General features: G+C 37.1%; 1 protein-coding gene across 5 annotated transcripts in view; it reads left to right on the top strand.

The window, feature by feature from the left end:
* Positions 1–19,783, top strand: part of EIPR1 (EARP complex and GARP complex interacting protein 1) — an 85,428-nt gene that overhangs the window by 15,431 nt on the left and 50,214 nt on the right. For all 5 annotated transcript variants that reach the window (XR_014183644.1, XM_082048610.1, XM_082048609.1 and 2 more), the window contains one exon: positions 262–394. Coding sequence is in view for 3 of the 5 variants with exons in the window: in XM_082048610.1 (XP_081904736.1) it covers positions 262–394 (133 nt within the window). In the remaining 2 variants the exon portion in view is untranslated. The remainder of the gene's footprint in view (positions 1–261; positions 395–19,783) is intronic.

Below are 19,783 nucleotides of genomic sequence, written 5' to 3'. Positions count from 1 at the left end.
AAATCACCTTCAAGCTTTAAGTTGCAAAATTGAGAATAAAAAACATTGTATTTCCTCAAAAGAGAGAAATTGCTTGTGTTTTTCTAGAAAATTATGTCCTGCATGAAATCAATGATATAGTAAATTGTTAGTATAACAATTAATTAAAGGAGATATCGGTTATAAAATTCTCATTAAATTGTTCTGTGCAGCCATTGTGTATAATTAAGACCCACAGGAAAACATTTGAAACCCTAATGTTCTCTTTTATTGTATTTGCAGATTCACATCATAGATTTCGATGATGAAAATAACATTATAAACAAAAACGTTCTCCTTCATCAAGTAGGTGAAATTTGGCATATTAGTACCAGCCCTGCAGATAAAGGTGTACTAGCAACCTGCTACAATAAAAGTAAGTCTGTTCTAACCATGTTAAACTTGTTTAAGTGTTTTGATATTTTCGAATGTGCAAAGATCAAACATGTAGCTATGTGTAAACGGTTTAAATTGGAGTTGTCAACACAGGCATTTTTCAAAAAATCTGCCGTATCTTTACCTGTACATCATTTGTCTTGTATCCTTAGGTCATATTGGTTAAAAATTTACTTTTGCATTCATGTCAAGGAAAGGAGCAAAGTAAAAGTATTACTTGCCTGATTAACGCAAAGCATGGCAGATAAAATATACTCCTGTTATTTTAGGCTTCATTTTTTTAAATTGTTTTATATGTTTGCTTTTGAAAGTAGAAGGTAAATGTCTTTCAAAACAGCTTTGTGCCATCATCAAGCTCCCTTTAAAATTGCAGACAACGTTTGTATATTATGTTATTTGTCATATCTTTAATGCAGATATGCCCACGGAGAACTATAAATTTTTACCTAAGTATCTCCTCAGAAGCATCAGGAATGTTCCTTGTGTAACCTAATGCTAAGTGCACAGCTGTTGAGGTTGAGGATCTCTGCGCATTTCCTAGGTCACGCAGGTCTGAAGATTTTCTGTCATGAGGCTTGACAAATCCACGTGTGTCACTTGGGGAAGGGAGTACTTTTTCTCTCTGACAAGCAAGAAATCTGTGCTGTCAGTTGGAATAAATATTATTTATTCTAGCAAATATTAGCCCATTCTTTCATGGAAATACCGTCCAAGAATATAAGAATGAGGTAGTGAGTTTCAGACTTCATGCATCTGTGGACAGCTGTAGAGATGTGAATTCTTGCAGCTCAACCTTGTGGCTATGTTAGAGAGAAGATTCTAGGATTGCTTGGTTCTCCTAGTTCTTTGGGGTTGGAATAAAAGTGCTAAAATTTGAGTTTTTTTCACAGTTATTGTGTAAATCTTTCAAATACTATAGAAGATCAGTAGAGTAATAAAGAGCTTTTTCTGTTTGTGTGGGGTTTTTTTTATTGTTTTGAAAATCATATTGGCCTGTTTTTTTGATTACTTTTTGCTCTCTACTTGACTTACTGGATGCAACTTCCTCACCTTGCTAGTGATCCACGAAGCAAATGAGAAGGCAGTAATTGGACCTGAAACTGTAAAGTTGTCTTAGTAATCCTCTGGCTAGTTTCAGTGGAGAATCTGAGAAAACACTCTGAAGTCTCCTTTAAAGAAAACCAAAAGGGGTTTCTGAATTTCTTTCTCTTGCCTTTCTAAGTTGATTATGAGTTTTTTTGTATTTGTTTTTCTTATAGAATATTGTAATTCATAGAATAGTGTAAAACACTTAAAAGAATTTATCCCTTTTTTTTTTTTTTCCCTGTGTAACTGAACAGCAAGGTATACGATATGGCTTATCAAGTCCAGTATTTCATGTATGTAATGTATTAGTTAATGTTACCTAATCTTAATTTATTCTACTTGTATCTATTTTTGAGCTCTGATATTGTTCTAGAAAGTAAAATGAAAACAAGTAATTTAACACTCTTTTCTCAAAAAGACCTATATTTAAGTTTTGTCTTCCTTATAGCATGTTATACCAATTCTGTATGGCAATATGCATATTAATTGAAAATTCTATTTGGAAGAGAGCTTACTGAGAGTGCTAGAATTGAGCTTCTATCCGAATACTTTAAATTTCTTTGAGATTTCTGTTTTCCGTTATTAGATCTATTAATTGATATGCATGTATTCTATTTTAGCTTCTTTGTATTCTAGATTTAGTTTACCTAGTTTCTGAACATTATTGTTTCTCAACAAGCTTTATTGTTTGTACTTTGTGCATCTTCATTTAGAATCATCAGCCAAAAACTTTCTACAGAAAACAAAATCTGATCCTTAAATGGTTATTGATTACTCTAAATAGCAACCTACAGAACAGAAAGCACACAGCATGGGGTTCTAATAGTAACGAATACTTAGTTTAGCAAATGACTTATTTCAAGCAGTAATGCAACCAAATTAAGCAATTGCAATACATGAAAGTATTTTAAAGGTTTCATTTGTTTTCTAACTTTAAAAAGACTCTTAACTGTTTTCCTCACTGAAGTACCAGGCAAATGAGATGATCCTGTCCAGAACAGTTGTAGATATTGTGACTATCTCATGTCTGAGCCCAATATTTCTGGTAAATCTTGACTGGTTTTGGAAATACAAGACTGACGAAATGTTACATGTGTCTACTGTTCATAACTATCTTTTGAAGTTGCTTAAATAAATGGTAAAATGTGGCATTTAAAAGAAGTGGAATCATATACTTTGCATTTCATAGCTCATTAAACTAATGGAATAGGGTGAAGCACTCATGAAAACTTTGAAATTTCCTCTTTTATACTGGGAGAGATGTTGAGTTTTCTTCTACTTTGTCAAACTTATAGATATTTAGCAAAAGCAGGCTATGAATAAGGTCTTATTTTACTTCATGAGAAAAAGATGTAGTATGTGCAAACAGAACACTTTTTTCACTGCTCTACTCATTTGTTTTTTTGTCTAAAAGAAGAATCATAAAAACATTTAGATAGGAAAAGACCTTGAAGGTCCTCAAATCCAGCTGTAACATTGCACTGCCAAGCCCACCACTAACCCATGCCCCTAAGTGCCACTTCTATGTGTCTTTTAAGCCCCTTCAGGGATGGTGACTCAACCACTTCCCTGGGCAGCCTGTTCCAATGCCTGACAATGCTTTCCATGAAGAATTTTTTTCCTAATATCCTATCTAAACCTCCCCTGGTACAACTTGAGGCCATTTCCTCTTGTCCTATCACTTCTTACTTGGGAGAAGAGGCCAACACCCTCCATGCTACAACCTCCTTTCATGTAGTTGTAGACAGCAATAAAGTCTTCTCTCAGCCTCCTTTTCTCCAGGCTAAACAGCCCCAGTTCCCTCAACTGCTCCTCATAAAACAGGTTCTCGCCAACCTCATTGCCCTCCTCTGCACTCTCTCCAGCACCTCAATGTCTTTCCCCTGCCGAGGGGCCCAAAACTGAACACAGGATTCGAGGTGCGGCCTCACCAGTGCCAGAAGAATGCCTGTCATATAGAAAGTTTGGGAAATATCATAATGGTTGAACTGAAAGTAATACTGTGGTACCTACTTTGAAGAGAGATTTTTGAGTCTTGATCAACTTTTTAAACGCATTTTGCAGGTAATGATAGAGAAAAATATTGATTCCTGAATAATTTTTTTGTTTTAGTGTTTCAGTCATTTGGACTTGCTGTTCTTCAATCTGCAGGTTAATTCTTTTTCTAGAGCTGACTTATGCAAGGTACAAGGTTTCTTTTTAAACCTACTTTCCCCAGACTTTAGCTACTCTTTGGTTTTTGTTTTGTTTTAATTGTAGATTTTAAAAATGCAATGAAAATAATCTTTCTGCAGTATCCAATTGTTATCATACCTTGTAAAATTGAGACACTCAAGCTCTTTTTTTACTTAATAACTACTTGACAGTTAATACTACTGCCTCAAAATTCAAAGACAACACGAGCAGTCTTGTTGTATGCTTTGAAATACAAGGGATCTGATATTGTTTGCTTCTCTTTTCTCTTGTCGGGATAAAACTTAGCAAAAATAATGTAAAATACAAAACTCACTAATTTCTGCTGAGTTCCAAGAACTGCATGATGGAAGCAGATATTCTAATACAGCTGGTAACAGCAGGTTGTCTGTGGGGTCAGGAATCAAATGGAAAGCTGTAAGCCTTGTGTGTGTTTGAGAAGGATGCTGGTATAATAATGTTTGGCAGTTTTTACTGTTCTGGTTGAGAGGAGCCTTGATGTGATGGGATTATTAATAAAAAAAGTTTTAAGATCCTGTTAGATGGGGTAGTTCCTATGTTTGTGGTTTTGTTCTTTATTTTTCTTCAAAGGAAGCATTTTAGCTACTTAAGTATGTTGTGGAATTTTACAGATCTGAAACTTTTTTCATGAGCATGAATATGTATATATAGATTTTTTTTTTTTTCCCCCTTATGTATATACAGCATCTGCTTCCAAAGTCGTAGTTATGAGGCTTTTTTTTTTTCCCCACCGATGAGTCATAGAGGTAGGAAACCTCCTTCAAAAGGAGTGATATTAATGTTGAAACAATCTGCCCCTGTCACTCTCTGGGAGATTTCCAGCTAGATTTACACACACACACACACACACCCCTCGCCCTGACTTCATGGATACGTCAAGTCTTTTTACATCTCCTTGACATGTATAAATGAAAGAGGCATAAGGAGGTAGAACTTCAAAAGCAGATTATTATTGGTACACCTACTGAAGAGCAAAGTAATGTGGAAAACCTGAATGTAATAGCTAGGTTTCTATGTCAATGAAAATTGGTTTTCTTGTTGTCCGCTAGATTATTTTTTTCCAAGTGCTGACTTATGATAAATTCATGTGTTTTTCCCATATGTGGTTAAACTTGCAAGTGACCAGAATTCAGTCATCATTTTGAGATGAGCTTTCATTTTGAGAAACTCTAGGTGGGATCTTGCAAAAGTACCAAATATAGCGACTTCAACAATTGGAGGCAGACTCTCCACTCTTATTTTTGGCAGACAGGTCTAATAAGAGTTACTGCCCTTTTACATAAAGGCTGACAGAGTATTTACTGGCGTATTGATTCTGCGATCTCTAAATTCTTATGCTTTCAAGAACAGTAACTTCCCTAAAGAGTAAAATAAGGTGTCTTAGATAACTTTCTTGTTCTTAAGAAGTCACAGAGAAGTCTAAATCCTTGCTGAATATACAGTTTGGGAACTATGTTCTCTAAAGAATGAATAAAGGTAATTTAAATGCTGCCCTATATTCTTCTAGTTCAAGATACATTGCTAGGGTATTGTGATATAAAGTAGGTTCTAAAAAGAAAAAAAAAAGACAACTTATTTTCTCTCAAGTCAAAACCCAGGAAAACCCATTTTCTTGTTAGCATCATAATTTACTACATTGATTTCTGATTTTGACATTAATAAAGTCTTATCTTTTCATTCTGGATGGTAATATTAAGTAGAATGATACTGGTTCTAATGCTATTGGAAGAAATGTATCTTTGGATATTAACTGTAAATTGCATTTTTCTAGGCCATTTTGTCCTAATATAAAGACAAACCGGTGCAGTTATCTCTGCACCCCTCCTCATGCACGCACATGAAAAACACTGATTTAGAAAAATTGTGTAATCACAAAGGGAAAACTTATTCTTACTCAATTCATGTCTCAATTATAATTCTCCCCTCCCACCAATGCTGGATATATGACTTACAGAATTTTGTACTATTACTGCTGAGGTTACAGGAAGATTATTTTACTATCATATGATAGGCTTACTAGCTATGTGTAGTCTTGCCTAACTTTCAGCAAACATCAGAAATTTACTGTGTTGGTGGCACAGTACTCGCCTGTACTACACATTTCTGACATACTCAGTGGTATCATATGCTAGAAATACATTAAGATTGTTCCTGTGTAACTCGCATTGCTAATAAACAAGATGTGTAGTTGGTAGATCTAGTAACTGATTGGAGGTGAGATTGTTTTTCTGCTTTTTGTCATTTGCTACCTTCACCATAAAAAAAATTACTTGTCTTATATTCAAATGGTATTCTGGATGTAGCCAAAGCATGATAAAACATTACAAGTGATTTAGTAACAGGTAACATTTTCTAAGTTTAATTTTTGTATCTCTGTTTTAATAAATAAATATGACTTCAGAGGGTTTTTAAACAAAGTTTATGGTGGTGGAGAGGGAGAGACCAGTGTAGCAGCTGGTGAACCTAGTGACTTTATTGTATTTTAGAAATGTATCTGGATCCTTCACCTCCATGGTTTAAAAATAAATAAATAAAAATCCTTACACATGAGCTACCAATTTTAGGCAGTCATTACACTGAAAAGTAACTTTTTTTGCTAATGTGTTTGGCAGCTATTTGGTATTGTGAGCATCTCAGTTTCCATAACTGAAGGAAGGAAAGGGTATAAATATGTGAAAGTAGCTAGGTATAAAAGGGGGAAAAAAAAAGGATTAAACTGTTAATATCTTTGAGATGGGGAAGAGGCTTTGTAAAATTAATACTTGAGATATCTAGATGAACTTATGCACCGTTAGTTTGGTTTTGTGATACTGATGCATCATTTTTCCCCTCTATTGTAGCAAGTCAATTGTATTAAAATAGGGGGTAGGAATTTTTTCTTGAACAGGATAAGATTGCTACTTACAGCTTAAGGTACGTAAGAATTAAGGGGAAAAATAATTTTAGTATCTTTCTAGCTTTAGAAGTTAAATCACATTGTTCAAGTTCAGTATGATAGAAATTAGGTTTTTAAAAAAGCTAAAAAGATTGTTGACAGAAGGGTACAAAGTACACAGAGTTTTGGGTGATAATAAAAGTGACAATAAGCTAGAGTGCTACAGTTGCATTTTAATTGCTTAATGCTTGATCTCTGAAAAGCTATATGGACCTATTTGCCTCTGATATTTTATTAATATCTTAAGCTTGTTAAACAAAGCAGAAATCAAGTCTTTTGCTTCACAGTGGCCCAGAAATAAAAAGGAGAATTGTGTATTTAGTGGAAAAACTCTGTCAGAACAATTCTAGGAACTTTGCAGCTTCATTTTTTGCTAGTCTGAGTAGCTGTAATCAACTGAGTATTCATTTTTTACTTTCATTACAATGTGACAGGAGTAACACTTTTAAAAACGTGAATAAGAAAGGTGACAAAGTAATTAAGGGGATTATATCATTTTAGTAGAAAAGCACTATTAAATATCATAAAATAATAATGGTGGGGTGAGGGTCAAGAATGTACCCTCCAAAATGATATTAAAAAAGAATAATAGTACACTAAATATAAGTTTAGAAATGAAGGAAAATTAGTGTGCAAGAAATTGGTAGTCATCAAAGATCTGTATACACCTGCTAAGGGGGAAGTAATTTCACATGTGTATCACTACTAAAAGTTTGAAAGAAGCCTGCTTCACTATTCAAAAGGGCCTCCTAGCCTACACTAGGAGAAATGTTTCATTGTGATGAGGTGAAATGCCAAAAACCTGTATGTCTTGCATATGCTTTGTTTCAGACAGAACTTCAGAAATTCATTTTAATCTACTCTCCTGTTTATACTTCCCTCCCCTTCTCTCACCTGCCGTTTTAGGATTCTGTTAAAATGGGAGTAGACTGTTTCCTAAGGACTTACAGTGCTGTAGAAAGTAAATGTTAGCTGCACCATTAAAGGAAGAAGAAATGCAGAAGGATTTTTCTGTAGACCATTTGAAGAGTTCTGCAGCCATGCCAGTTTTGCCAGCAACAAATTGCTGCTTCCTGAATGGCATAGGTGTAGTCTCTGCACAGCAGAATATTTGGTAAAGGGAGTAAATGCTCATGAAGTGTTTGGGAAAAACTATCATTCTAAAAAAATAATTTTGTTAAATATAAAGGGAACTCTTAGTCCAACAGTTTCTACTTAAATTCAGGTTTTGCAAGGAATAAACTTTGGTTAAATCCTGTAAGAAAAAAATCTCAGATTTTGCATTGTTCTGCGTAAGTGTCTTGCTCTATTCTCATCTCTTTAGAATGTCAGTGAGAAACTAGTGGTTTGTTTCAATTTTTATACTGTGATCACCAATTACTTGACTAGTTACTAGTTGGGAAATAGAGAAATGATTCAGACTAAGAATTCTGCATTGGTGGAAAATATGGTATGCCTGCTGTACCTCTAATTGGATCTCAGTACCTATCTGCATTGCAGTAGAGGTCTTGAAGAAGTAATTAAAAGCAGCTACTTTGGTGTTTCTCCTGCATGCAGGTGAAGGAAGTATTTTGTGGGACAAAAGTAGATGACCTTATCTCAGGAGCATGACTGGTGTGGCAATGCCAGTGTACTGTTAACTGTTGCACGTATTATGGGATAACGCTTGCAGAAAGACAAGGTGAAGGAATGAAAGAAATGGTAGAATTGAAGAAATAAGAAAATTCTGAAGGAAGGAGATCTCAAAGGTATGCAAGGGATATGTCGCTGAAAGGCCAAGTGTGTGCCTGCAGACATTTGTGGAAGGCAAGCAGGTAGGAAGTGGAATGCAGCCTTTGGGCAATCAGTTCTGTGGAAGGCTGTAGAAATCTTAATGAAGTAAGATATGGTCCTTAGGTGTTAGCATTTTGTAGGTGTTTTATGTACCATTTAGTGTCTGTCAGTGGAAAGATTGGTTATTGTGACTAAATAACTGCCTGTTTTGTGTTTTATTAGTGGTTTCTATTTTGCATTTTCCTTTCTTTTTACCTATGGCAACTACCCCTACTTTTCTGAGACTTTATGTTCTTCTTTCTTTCCATGCCATCTACTGAAATGGTCAGGGAAATAATTTGTTAATTCTTGAATTGTTGGGTCTAACTTTTATATTTGCTGCTTTAAGATGAGCAGTGAGCTAGAGATTTCACTGATCGGGACTCTGCTGGCAAACTAAACAAGATGTTTGTTTTGATTGCTTATGCAGCTGTGAATTGGGCTGCGTGAGTATTTTCTCAGCCACAAGAGTACCTTTACGTATTTGAAAACTTGAAAATTAGAATGTGACATAATGGGCCACATAAAATAACAGCATTCAAGTTTGATGTTTAGAATGATTTACTTCAATGGTATCAAGCACGGTCAGAGCAGATGTGGAAGGTGTGGGTGCATGAGCTATATCAACACAGAAAATGATTTAAGAATGAAACAATCCTTATGTGCTAGCTTGTAAGGGATAAAACTTGCTGACTGTAAGAATCTTAACATTGAATAATCAGTTTTTGGTATCAGACAGCTTGCTTCTCTTGGTGGCTTTATTTGGAGTGAGTTGCCAAAAGATAAAGTATCTGTCATGGTTCTCTGCAGATTGTTATAAAATAGACAAATTGTTTTGGAGAATATGTTGTAGGAAAACATGTAAGTACCTCAGAAGTTAGACAAAAGTCATCATAAAGATGTATATGAAATAAATTAATGTATGAAGACCTGGCCAAGAATTTCTGGTCTGCTGATCTCAATGGAATGGTGGTTCTGTTGTGCAGCTGATTCCACAAAATTCAGAGAAATAATTTTGGGGATAATTCGGTCCTTCTAGAGAAGAGGGTATTTTGGAACAGTTATCCTTTCTGTATAGTACTTATCATAGAATGTCCTGAGTTGGAAGAGACCCAGAAGAATCATGGAGTCCAACTCCCGTCCCTGCATATGACAACCCCACAGTTCACACCCTGTGTCTCGGAGTTTTGTCCAGTTGCATCTTGAACACTGTCAGGCTTGGGGCTGTGACACCTCCCTGGGGAGCCTGTTCCAGTGCTCCAGCACCCTCTGAGTGAAGAACCTTTTCCTGATGTCCAACTTAAACCTCCCCTGGCACATCTTCCTGCCATTCCCTCAGGTTTGGTCTCCAGAGAGAAGAGTTCGGCCGCCTTCCCTCCCCTTGTAAGGAAGCTGTAGACTGTGATGAGGTCTCGTCTCAGTCCCCTCTTCTCCAGGCTGAACAAACCAAGAGACTTCAGCCACTCCTCATAAGGCTTCGCCTCCAAACCCTTCACCATCTTCATGGCCCTCTTCTGGACACATTCCAGTAGCTTTTTATCCTGTGGCACCCAGAACTGCACACAGTGCTGCAGGTGAGGCTGCACCAGTGCAGAGCAGAGCGGGACAGTCACCGCCCTGGCACGGCTGGCAATGCTGTGCTTGACGCACCCAGGGCATGGTTGTCCCTCTTGGCTGCCAGGGCACACTGTTGGCTCATGTTCAACTTGCCATCGACCAGAACCCCCAGATACCTCTCCAGAGAGATGCTCTCCAGCCTCTTGTTTCCCAGTCTGTATGTATTTGTTGAAAACGGAGGCAAAGAAAGCATTAAATGTCTTGGTTTGTCTATGTCTCTATTTATGGGGTGACCATACTCATCAAGTAATGGGCGGATGTTATTTCTGCCTTGTCTTTTGTCATTAACATATTTTAAAAACCCCTTTTAATGTCCCTCACAGTACTGGTCAGCTTTAACTCTAATTGAGCTTTGCCCACACAAATATCTTCTGTACAATGGTGAGCAGCATCTCTAGTTCTCCCATGATGCTTGACACTTATAGTTAGTGCTATGAGGTGGTCATGTTGTAACTGGGATTCCTAGGCATTGTGCAGGTATATCTTAAAGAATGCTGATGACTTGAAAGCTTTACATTTCTTGATTTGAAGTGAATATTTAATTACTGGGTATTAGGTGCACACATTCATTGAGGCAAGTTATTTGTCTAACAACGATAATTATCTATTTTGTCTTGGAGCTCTTGCTTCTGAAAAGGATGCTTCTTTCTAGCTGCTTTCGGATGCCAGATTCTGAATTAACTGGTGGATTAGAGCTCTCTGCCAGCATGGTCATTTCTGACTTTATAGAAAGGTTCCAAGTATTCTGGGGTTTAAGAAATGTTCATGCCTTGACTATTTAGAAGGGAATAATTTGTACTCTTATAAATAAATGTCAGTAGTTGTTTTAGGAATTGCTTGTGATTCTCTTTTACCCACGGTTTTCATAGTCGAATGATCTTCAGCGCAACTTTGAGAGACATTTTTATTAAAAAAAAAAAAAAAGAGTAAAACCAAAACAAAAAATAACAAAAACAACAACAAAACAAACAAATGGTTTTACCAGTTAAAATAACCAAAATGACTTGATGATTTTAAATTCCACTTGCTGACTTGTGGAATAAAATTGCTTAAAACAAAGAAAATGGCTCCTTAGGAAGACACAAGTCCTGATGCTCTAGGGCCTGGGGTTTTGATAAATTCAACACAGTGAATGAGAGTTCCTTCAAACTTGGTGTAGCTTGGCTATATCCCATTTTCACAGATGTGAAGCAAATTACTTCACCCATTTTTAAATTAAAAAAAAAAAATTAAGTAGGCAAGTCATATGATTTTTAATTTGTTTGTACTTTGAGCAATATATATGCATGCTTATGTAAATGAAAATTTATTACATACTACTGCAGATTCTTAGGTAGACTTATTACATTAATAAGCACCTATTGTACTGATGACACCAGTATATACTATTGCATTTGTTCTGACTCATTTGTTGTTAATGAAACTAGAGATTTCTTTCAAAGGAGGAGAATGTGATTGTGGTCTATCATTTACAGAACTGTAAAATCTAAAAAAGCTGTCAATGAAGGTCTCTCTTGTATATCTATATATGCAAAAATTTTGAAAATCGGTTTGTGAAAGGAAAAAGAGGGTCATCACTGGTGGTTTCTTCTGTTCCCTTCATAAAAGCTATCAAACCAATTCCTATTTTTTACTCATATCCTTTCCACATTTCCCCCCTTAAATCAGATCATCTTGTCTTGATGACTAGTTAACCAGTGAAAGTGTCATCCCAAATGTGGGGGCTGATGAGGGAAAGGCCATTGATCAGTCCGTTTTCAGACTTCCATTTTTATTGAGCAGCTATTTACCATCAATGACTGAAAAAAAAAAAGTAGAGGAATTTTAAATAAAGTACACCTTTCCACGTAAACTTGCAGTTTACAACATTGCATAAGCAATATTCTCTATCTCGCATTCCTCTATAATAATGGGATTATTTGCAGTTCACCTGAATGTCATAATAAGCTTAATTACTTCTCCTAACAATCCAAGTATGTCTTTGGTGCTGTAAATTAATCCAATGTATGTTTCATTCCCTGTCTGTACCTTCCTTTTGTTTTGAAATATGGCTCATTTAACAACTGGTTATCACAAAACCTCCTACTAATTCCCTGTCCATTTCTACTTTGGGGGTTAACAAGAGAAAACAGAGAGTTGCTGAGCTACCATTCCTACTTATCTCCAGGATCAGGAGGAAAAGGAACCTAGTTATCCTGATTTGATTATTTTCATGATAACCGTGCCTGTATAGAGTTAAATTTATTGAATGGAACTATCAGTTCTGGTGGAAAAGCTACAGAGGTGAGGAGAAAAAAAAGTAATGACACAATCACTTCTGGTTAGTTAGTGTGAACTGGTTTTGGTACGAAGTGGATTGGTGAGATGTAGCAAGGCATTTTACTTTCGTGCTGCTGTTTCTGTGGAAGTTAACTTTAAGTATATAAGAACAACAAAGGGCAACAAAGATGATTAAGGGAGTGGAGCACCTCCCTTATGAAGAAAGGCTGAGGGGGCTGGGTCTCTTTAGTTTGGAGGAGACTGAGGAGTGACCTTATTAATGTTTATAAATATATAAAGGGTGAGTGCCATGAGGATGGAGCCAGGCTCTTCTCGGTGGCAAACAATGATAGGACAAGGGGTAATGGGATCAAGCTGGAACACAAGAGGTTCCACTTAAATTTGAGAAGAAACTTCTTCTCAGTGAGGTTGACAGAGCACTGGAACAGGCTGCCCAGGGGGGTTGTGGAGTCTCCTTCTCTGGAGACATTCAAAACCCGCCTGGACATGTTCCTGTGCGACCTCACCTAGGCGTTCGTGCTCCAGCAGGGGGATTGGACTAGATGATCTTTTGAGGTCCCTTCCGATCCCAAACATACTGTGATACTGTGAACTACCTTTACCTTTTCCTTCCAGAGGGAATACTGCCAACCTGTTGATCAAACCAACGATTAGTTTGTCTGTACCAGCACTGTGACCCCTACAGCAGCAACAGGAGATCCTATGTAGAACAACGTAAACAGGTTTGTAGGCAGGTTTACAGACAGGTCTGTGATCCCTTTTTGCACTACTTGAGACTGTCTTCTGCCACAAACATTTGTAACATTAATTTTCAGTCTGCTACTCACTGGCCAGACTCCCCACCCTTTCTTTTTAAACTTATCTTCTCCTATTTCAGTGAGTGCCTCTTAGTTCTAAGACTGCAAGATTTAGCCTGTAATATTAGTAGAAATTTTTTCACCTTGACACTGCTTTTCTCTTCCTGAAACTTAAGTCATGTTCTTCCCAAGGTGTTTTCCGTGCAAATAGTCCAAATCTGTTGAACGTCTTATTAAAGACAGCTGTTCCATCATCTTCATTTAATGTTGCCTTTCTCCAACTCCATGCCCTCCTTTAGATGCAAATACCAGACTTATACTCTGTATTTGAGGCTGTGAAATGATCCTTTATTCTCAGTGCCCTTTGTAAGGATGTCCAGTGTTTTGCTGGCTTACGTAGCTGCTGCTACACATTAGGTCAATCTTGACTCAAAAGAGCTTTTTTTCAGAGTTATAACTACTGGTTCTGAGTGCAGCATCACATTGGAATGGCGTATTTTTCTCTTTTGTATATAGAGAAGCTGTTCTGTCACTTTTTTGACCACCAAGGTTTTTGGGGTCCTTCAGTTGTTCTCACCTTTGGCATGGCATGGAATTACCTGAAAGTGTCAACTCCTAGTCTTACAGGAGTTGACACTGTGACATAAAGCACTATTTGGGCAACTCAGGCTGGAATGCCTCTTCTGCTTACCCTTTTGGATAAATACATGGTTTAAATCCATGGGATAAAGCAAGGTTAATTCCTTTCACTAGGAAGAGAAAAAATGAAATTAAAAACCAAAATCTCTATGAAGTGTAACAATACCAAGATTTGTTTTTAAGTCAGGTTGTTACCACTGCAACAAAAATAGATTATGTATGTAAAGTGGGTGACTAACAAAAGCAGTACTCTTGAAGTTGATTTAAAAAAACCCCTTTCTCAGATCATGTTGAAATTGAATACTCGAAAAATAAAATTCCATGTTACAGTCTTCTTCTGTGTTTGTGCTTGCCCCTGCTTCTCTTAAGAATTCAATTTATTATTCTGGTCCATTGAAATATATGTGGAAACTGATTTATTTTCATAGTGCAAATATTTATTTCAAGTCCTACAAAACTGGGTTCTGCGCTTGGATTGCATGTAGGGACAGGCAAAGCCACCAGAGGGCAAAAGTGGGAATGGAGAAGACTGTTACCTGCAACTTTATGCATGCGGGCAGGCTTGTGTGCAAACACATCCGGGTTTTCTGTTTTCTTGTTCCAAACAAGTTAGGAGCCACTTTGGAGTGGATATACTCAATATAAATAGCTTAGTTTTGTAGATCCAGAATATGCAGGCATACAAACACAAAACTGCTGTTTAATTTTGATGAAAAGGAAAATAAAGTTTGCATTTAAAATCCACTAATTTAAAACATTAAATCAGCCATGAGTTATGGCTGTCTGGTGCGTTGCACTTATCATACAGTAAACTTGTGTATTATAAAAAACTTCCTGCAGAGGAAATTAATCAGTAAGGGTATTGGAAATAATGCTGCTGCTGATGCTCTCAACTGCTTCGTATTGATGACAGCAGGAGACTTTACTGGTCTCACTTCACTTTGCTGTAGTGAAAACCCTCCAAGTCAGGAAATCACTGCACAGCTCTGGGAGATGCTGCAGCCATTAAAATGTGAAGGGAAGTTGAATGTGTCTCTCTAAATATTCCCCAGTGCTCTTCTCAGCAGTACTGGCGGGACAGATGGAAGAAAGTTTATTCTTGTAGTTTGAGGGAAGAAGTAAATGTTCTCCTAGTGTTCTTTGTAGCTGGTGCCTGTTGTGGTTTTGTGGGTGTGTGGGTTTGTTTTGTTTTTTTAATTCTAGCTGTTATATGTAACTTGTGTTCCTTTTTAAGTACTCTCCAATATGGTTTTAAGTGAAATGATTGGCTATCTGATCCATTTGGTAGAAAACCACTACAGAAGTGGTGAAGGGCTTGAGATTTTTTTCCATGGTAGTTACTGTTCCAGTTTGAAGGCCTCTGTGTGTAAATGTATCTTATGTTCAGTCCAAATGACAGGTGACATACCTGTGTTATCTTAGTCTGTACTACAGTCTTATTCACCTGTATGACTGCTGTGTAAGTCAAGCTCAATAGTGTCTCAGCCAGTGTGGAAGAACAGGTACATAGGGAAAAGTGTAAGAATTGAGAGGGTGTATATAATATAATTAACTTGAAGCACAGATGCTTGTTATCCCTTGATTTAAGAATTCATCTTTATTTGACAACCATTATCAGGATAATTGTAATGTTTGTGCTATGAAGCAAAGTAGAACTAATGTTAGAAACAAGAGGGAGGAGCGAGAATGACTGAAATTGAAGTATTACAGGATGGTCATGATGTTGAAAAGTGCTTCTAAAATACAGAAAGTGGATAAAACGCTTCTGAATTAAACTGTCACTGGGAGAGAATCTTAAATTATCAGGATGCTCTATCCTTCTGCATTAGAAGGTTTCATTCTCTTACCCGCTTTTTTGAAAGATAAGAGCAAGAAAAATGTGGGTTTTTTTTTTCTTCAATTTCTAGTAGCTTTTTAACTCAAAATTTTCAAATACTGAACTAGTATAGTAAACTGAAAGAAAACATTTTCTCTCTCCATTTCTAGTCAATACTGTTATTGCAGTAAATGAGGTTTTGCAGCTACACAGAAGGTCTTCCAGCACGTGTTTAGGGATTCTTGTCCAACTAGCTTGTTAATAAGTACAATATAGAAGCTCACTTTTCTCTGGTTTGTATTAGATTTTGGAGTTACCCACAAATCATGCAAGTGAAACCAAGTATACTGTGCAAGTTCCTTCCGGTAAACATTAAGACATTTTACAGGTTTACCTTTTTCACATTCTACTTTTTGTGGACCTCTTTCTGCCATGGAAGGGCAGGCTGCTTCAGCTTCCTCAGATCCCATCTTGCTTGAAAGCTGAAGAGGCTGAAGGAGAGTCATTTGCTTCATAGTCTCTTAAGAGAACACTAAAGAGTTTTTAATTTTTTTTTTTTTTTCTGACATATCAGCACCACAATTAAAGTCCTTACCATATCCTAAATATTTAGCCAATTGATAATTTTTTTTATAAAGGAGCAAATGTAGAGTTCACTCTAGTAATCTGATAGCACTAAATCTTTAGTGTATTCTGTTCTCTGTGGTGCTTACATGAAAACATGTTACGAATGTTTTGAAAACTATTCTAGTTTGAGGAGTTTTTCCTAATGTTCAGGGATAACTTACACAGTTTAAGATAATTAAGGTTTTAAGTGTTTTTTAAAATAAAACTTCTCCAGGTGGTCAGTCCCCAGTGTGTGCTGGAGCATGAGATTGCATTTCACTGTGTTGAACTTCATGAGGTTCCTGTTGGTCCATTTCTCCAGACTGTTGCAGTCCATCTGGAGTTCCCTGAGCTCATTAATGAAGATGTAAAATGGTATTGGCCCCACAGTATTTGTTCTTTTTCTTTCTCTGGACTTTCTGGATGTGGTAGCTGTTGGTATTGAGGTGTCAGGTAAGTGGAATTTAACTTAAAAAAAAAAAAACCACACAAGTAACTTGTTTCTTGTATTAGTAAAACCAGCATTTTTATCGTAGGGTTTGTAATTGACTTTATGAACAGAACATCAAATGATACTGTATCTAGCTACTAATTGTTTATAATTATTTTTTCTATTAAATATCTGTACTTGATGTGTGAGCACATCTGAAAGATAGCTACCCAAGTTTGCCAGACAAAGATTTAAGGAGCTTATGACTCAGAGCGAAACTCTCAATCACAACTAATTGCTGGAAAAAAGTCTGTGTGTCAGTCTGTGTGTCTGAGGTACAGGATAAAGTGGAGGCTGGGAAAGGAAAGGCTGGTGGAAGGGGTAGTGGACCCACCTTTTCAGATCAAGCTGGTGCTTATAACTTGATCTGGTAAACTTGGGACAGCCAGATAAACTGCTCGCATTGGACACAAAGACATTTGTCCTGTTTGAAGGAGGTTTCCATGAACTGTCAAGTTATCCTATTTGTGTTTGGAACTCCCATGGAGTAGAATGGGAATGTTAAAGGTTATTGAAATACAATGTTGAATGTGCAGCTGTCTAGTGAGATGCCTGATCTGATTGGGGGATAAGTGGTTTACAGCTCCCATTAACGTTTTAAGGAGTATAGTATTTTATTAGCTCATGAAACATCAAGTGGGAACCTTATTGCATTGCTGTCATCTAGCCTTAACTGACAGCTGCCATGGCTTTGGTGATGGAAATGAGTGCCTCCATTAGATTCCTGCTTTTCCTTTGCCCTTTTTTGTGTGTGAAAGTATCAGTGTTGGTAATAGTGTTCAGCTTCACTGGCCTTTGTGATGATGGAAGCCAACATGTAAATCATTGCCTTTTATTGGTGTGTTGTGCTGCTCTCCTCAGCACAGGGTTAAATACTGCAATGTTTTTTACGTGGCCAGCTGATCCCTTGCTGCTTGTGTGGCTGCCTGTGTTGCAGTTACCATGTGCTCGTTGTAACAGTAGCAGAAAGATTATCTCAAACAAACAAAAACAGCACTAGTCAGTGCTAGTTTCTCCATTCTTTTCTACTCTGTTAAAATACCTGAAGAGATATATCTGAGGTATCAAATGAGCCATAAGTCGTTGTTGTGACTTAGGAGATCTGGTCATGTGAAGTGTCAGAGGGCAAACACGCCTGTTTGTGCTGCTGAGCAGCTTTTACAGTGTTGTAGCCAAATTCTGCCTGAAAAGCAAAGTTCAGCTCATCAATAGAGAGGTGGCTGCAGTCTTTCACTTGGGCTCTCCCTGTGTGGCAGAGTTCCAGACATGCACTCAGTAAATTTTTTAGCTCCTTCCAATAGATACGTATCTGCAGAGCATATCCCCCTCCAAAAGGTATATGCTGGAACATTGTCTGAAATAATCTCTAAATAGCGTAAGAAACATCAGATTTTATTTAAAAAGTGTAATTTATGCCTTCTCCAATTTTTCAGCCTGCTTTCTGTGGGTTCTGTCTCCTGTTTCCATACAACACAAGGGGTGATTTACCTGTCTCTCCATGTTGTGCCCCGTGCCTTCACACACTTAGATTGTTCTCTCTGCGTTTACTGTTCAGCGTGTGAGGTTTTTAAAACCTCCTTACACATCTGTATGTACAATGCAAACATAGGAGCCTGTTGCATAGAGACTTAAGCAGTATCTGTGTTGTATTGGTGTGCAGTAAATGTGAATTTATGGTCACCTGTGATCTGCATACTAACAAGAAGGCTGATGTTTATGTGGTGCTTTCCACATGTTGGAGAAATGAGACAACAGCTAACTATGGAAGATATCCACTGTACGGAAGTCTGGACTGTTGCATGTTACTGTTTTTCTACTTATTACTTCTACTTTCAGCTCCACTTGAAAATATATTTCTATTAGGATACAGAGTGAGCTGCTGTGTTATGTTTCTGCCCTGCTTCTGTGTTTATACTTTTCAAAAAAATCAAAGGCTGTCTTTTGGTAGCTAAAAAGTGCCTCTAAGTGATGAAAAGAAAAATTAAACTGCCTACAACTCTTTATTCCTGCATGTATCTCATCTTGTGTATTTCAGAAAAATGTAATATGAAAGAATACACAGGCTTTTAGCACAAAAAATGAAATTCTTAATCCAGAAACAGAATGGTGTGTTGTTCCCCCGCCACCCTTCTTTAGCCTGTGAAGTACATGTTGTTGAATAAATAGAATATGGTTTGTCTTACAAATTGACTAAAAAGGCTACAAGATTATTATTTTTAAAGTAGATATGTACTTCAATAATTTGGTTTTTATTTCTTCATTTTATTTAACTAGGAGAAGGATGTTTACATTCACTAATGAGGAAGAGTGATAACTCTGTCAATGGTAAGAAGGAGGCATCTGAGTGCTGGCTGCCTGTTCTTGTCACACAGAGAGCATTAATGGGCACCAGCTGAGCTGTAGCCACAGCAGCTTCACTGCTCCAGCCTCGCACAGCAAGAGCTGCTGTAGAAACGCTGCAGAAGGGCCTCCTGTGCAGATTTAGCAAGTATACACTTCAGCTGTTGTTCCCTGGGCAACAGGATAAGCGCAGCCAGCTGGCTTTGCACCACCTGAGCTGATTAAAGAGCAAACCCTGTCAGGCACTGATACTTCAGCTCTTCCAGCCTCAGTGTGAATGTCTGCAGGCAGTGATGTAGGAAGCGTTGTCATTCGGGTTTCAAGGTTAAACACAGGGGAATGAAGTACAATGACAGCAGAAAGTAAAATGAAAACATGGTTCCTGTAGGTACTACCATCTGATGTGTAGAGATATTGGTTAGAGAAAATTAATTTTAATATACTGAATTGCTAACATACATATAAAATGTGTTTTGAAATTATTAAAAAACAGAACAGGAAACTAGCAGTAGCCGGCTTGAGTATATTGTTTTGGGAGAAGGAAAGACAATAAAGAGTGATTTATCATATGTGTTTGGTTAAGAAAGACCATAAAAATGATCAAAGACAAAGATTAAAATGCTTTGTAAAATGATATAATTAGGGAGGACTGAGCAGAACTGGATCTGGTCTGCTTTGGGTGACTGCTGTAAGCTTTTGGTAGGTCATCACTGTAGTTGTTACTTCATGTATTTTTA

Source organism: Streptopelia decaocto (assembly GCF_964273445.1).
Source record: "Streptopelia decaocto genome assembly, chromosome: 3".
Classification (NCBI taxonomy): Eukaryota; Metazoa; Chordata; class Aves; order Columbiformes; family Columbidae; genus Streptopelia; species Streptopelia decaocto.
This window is presented reverse-complemented; position numbering and strand designations above follow the sequence as displayed.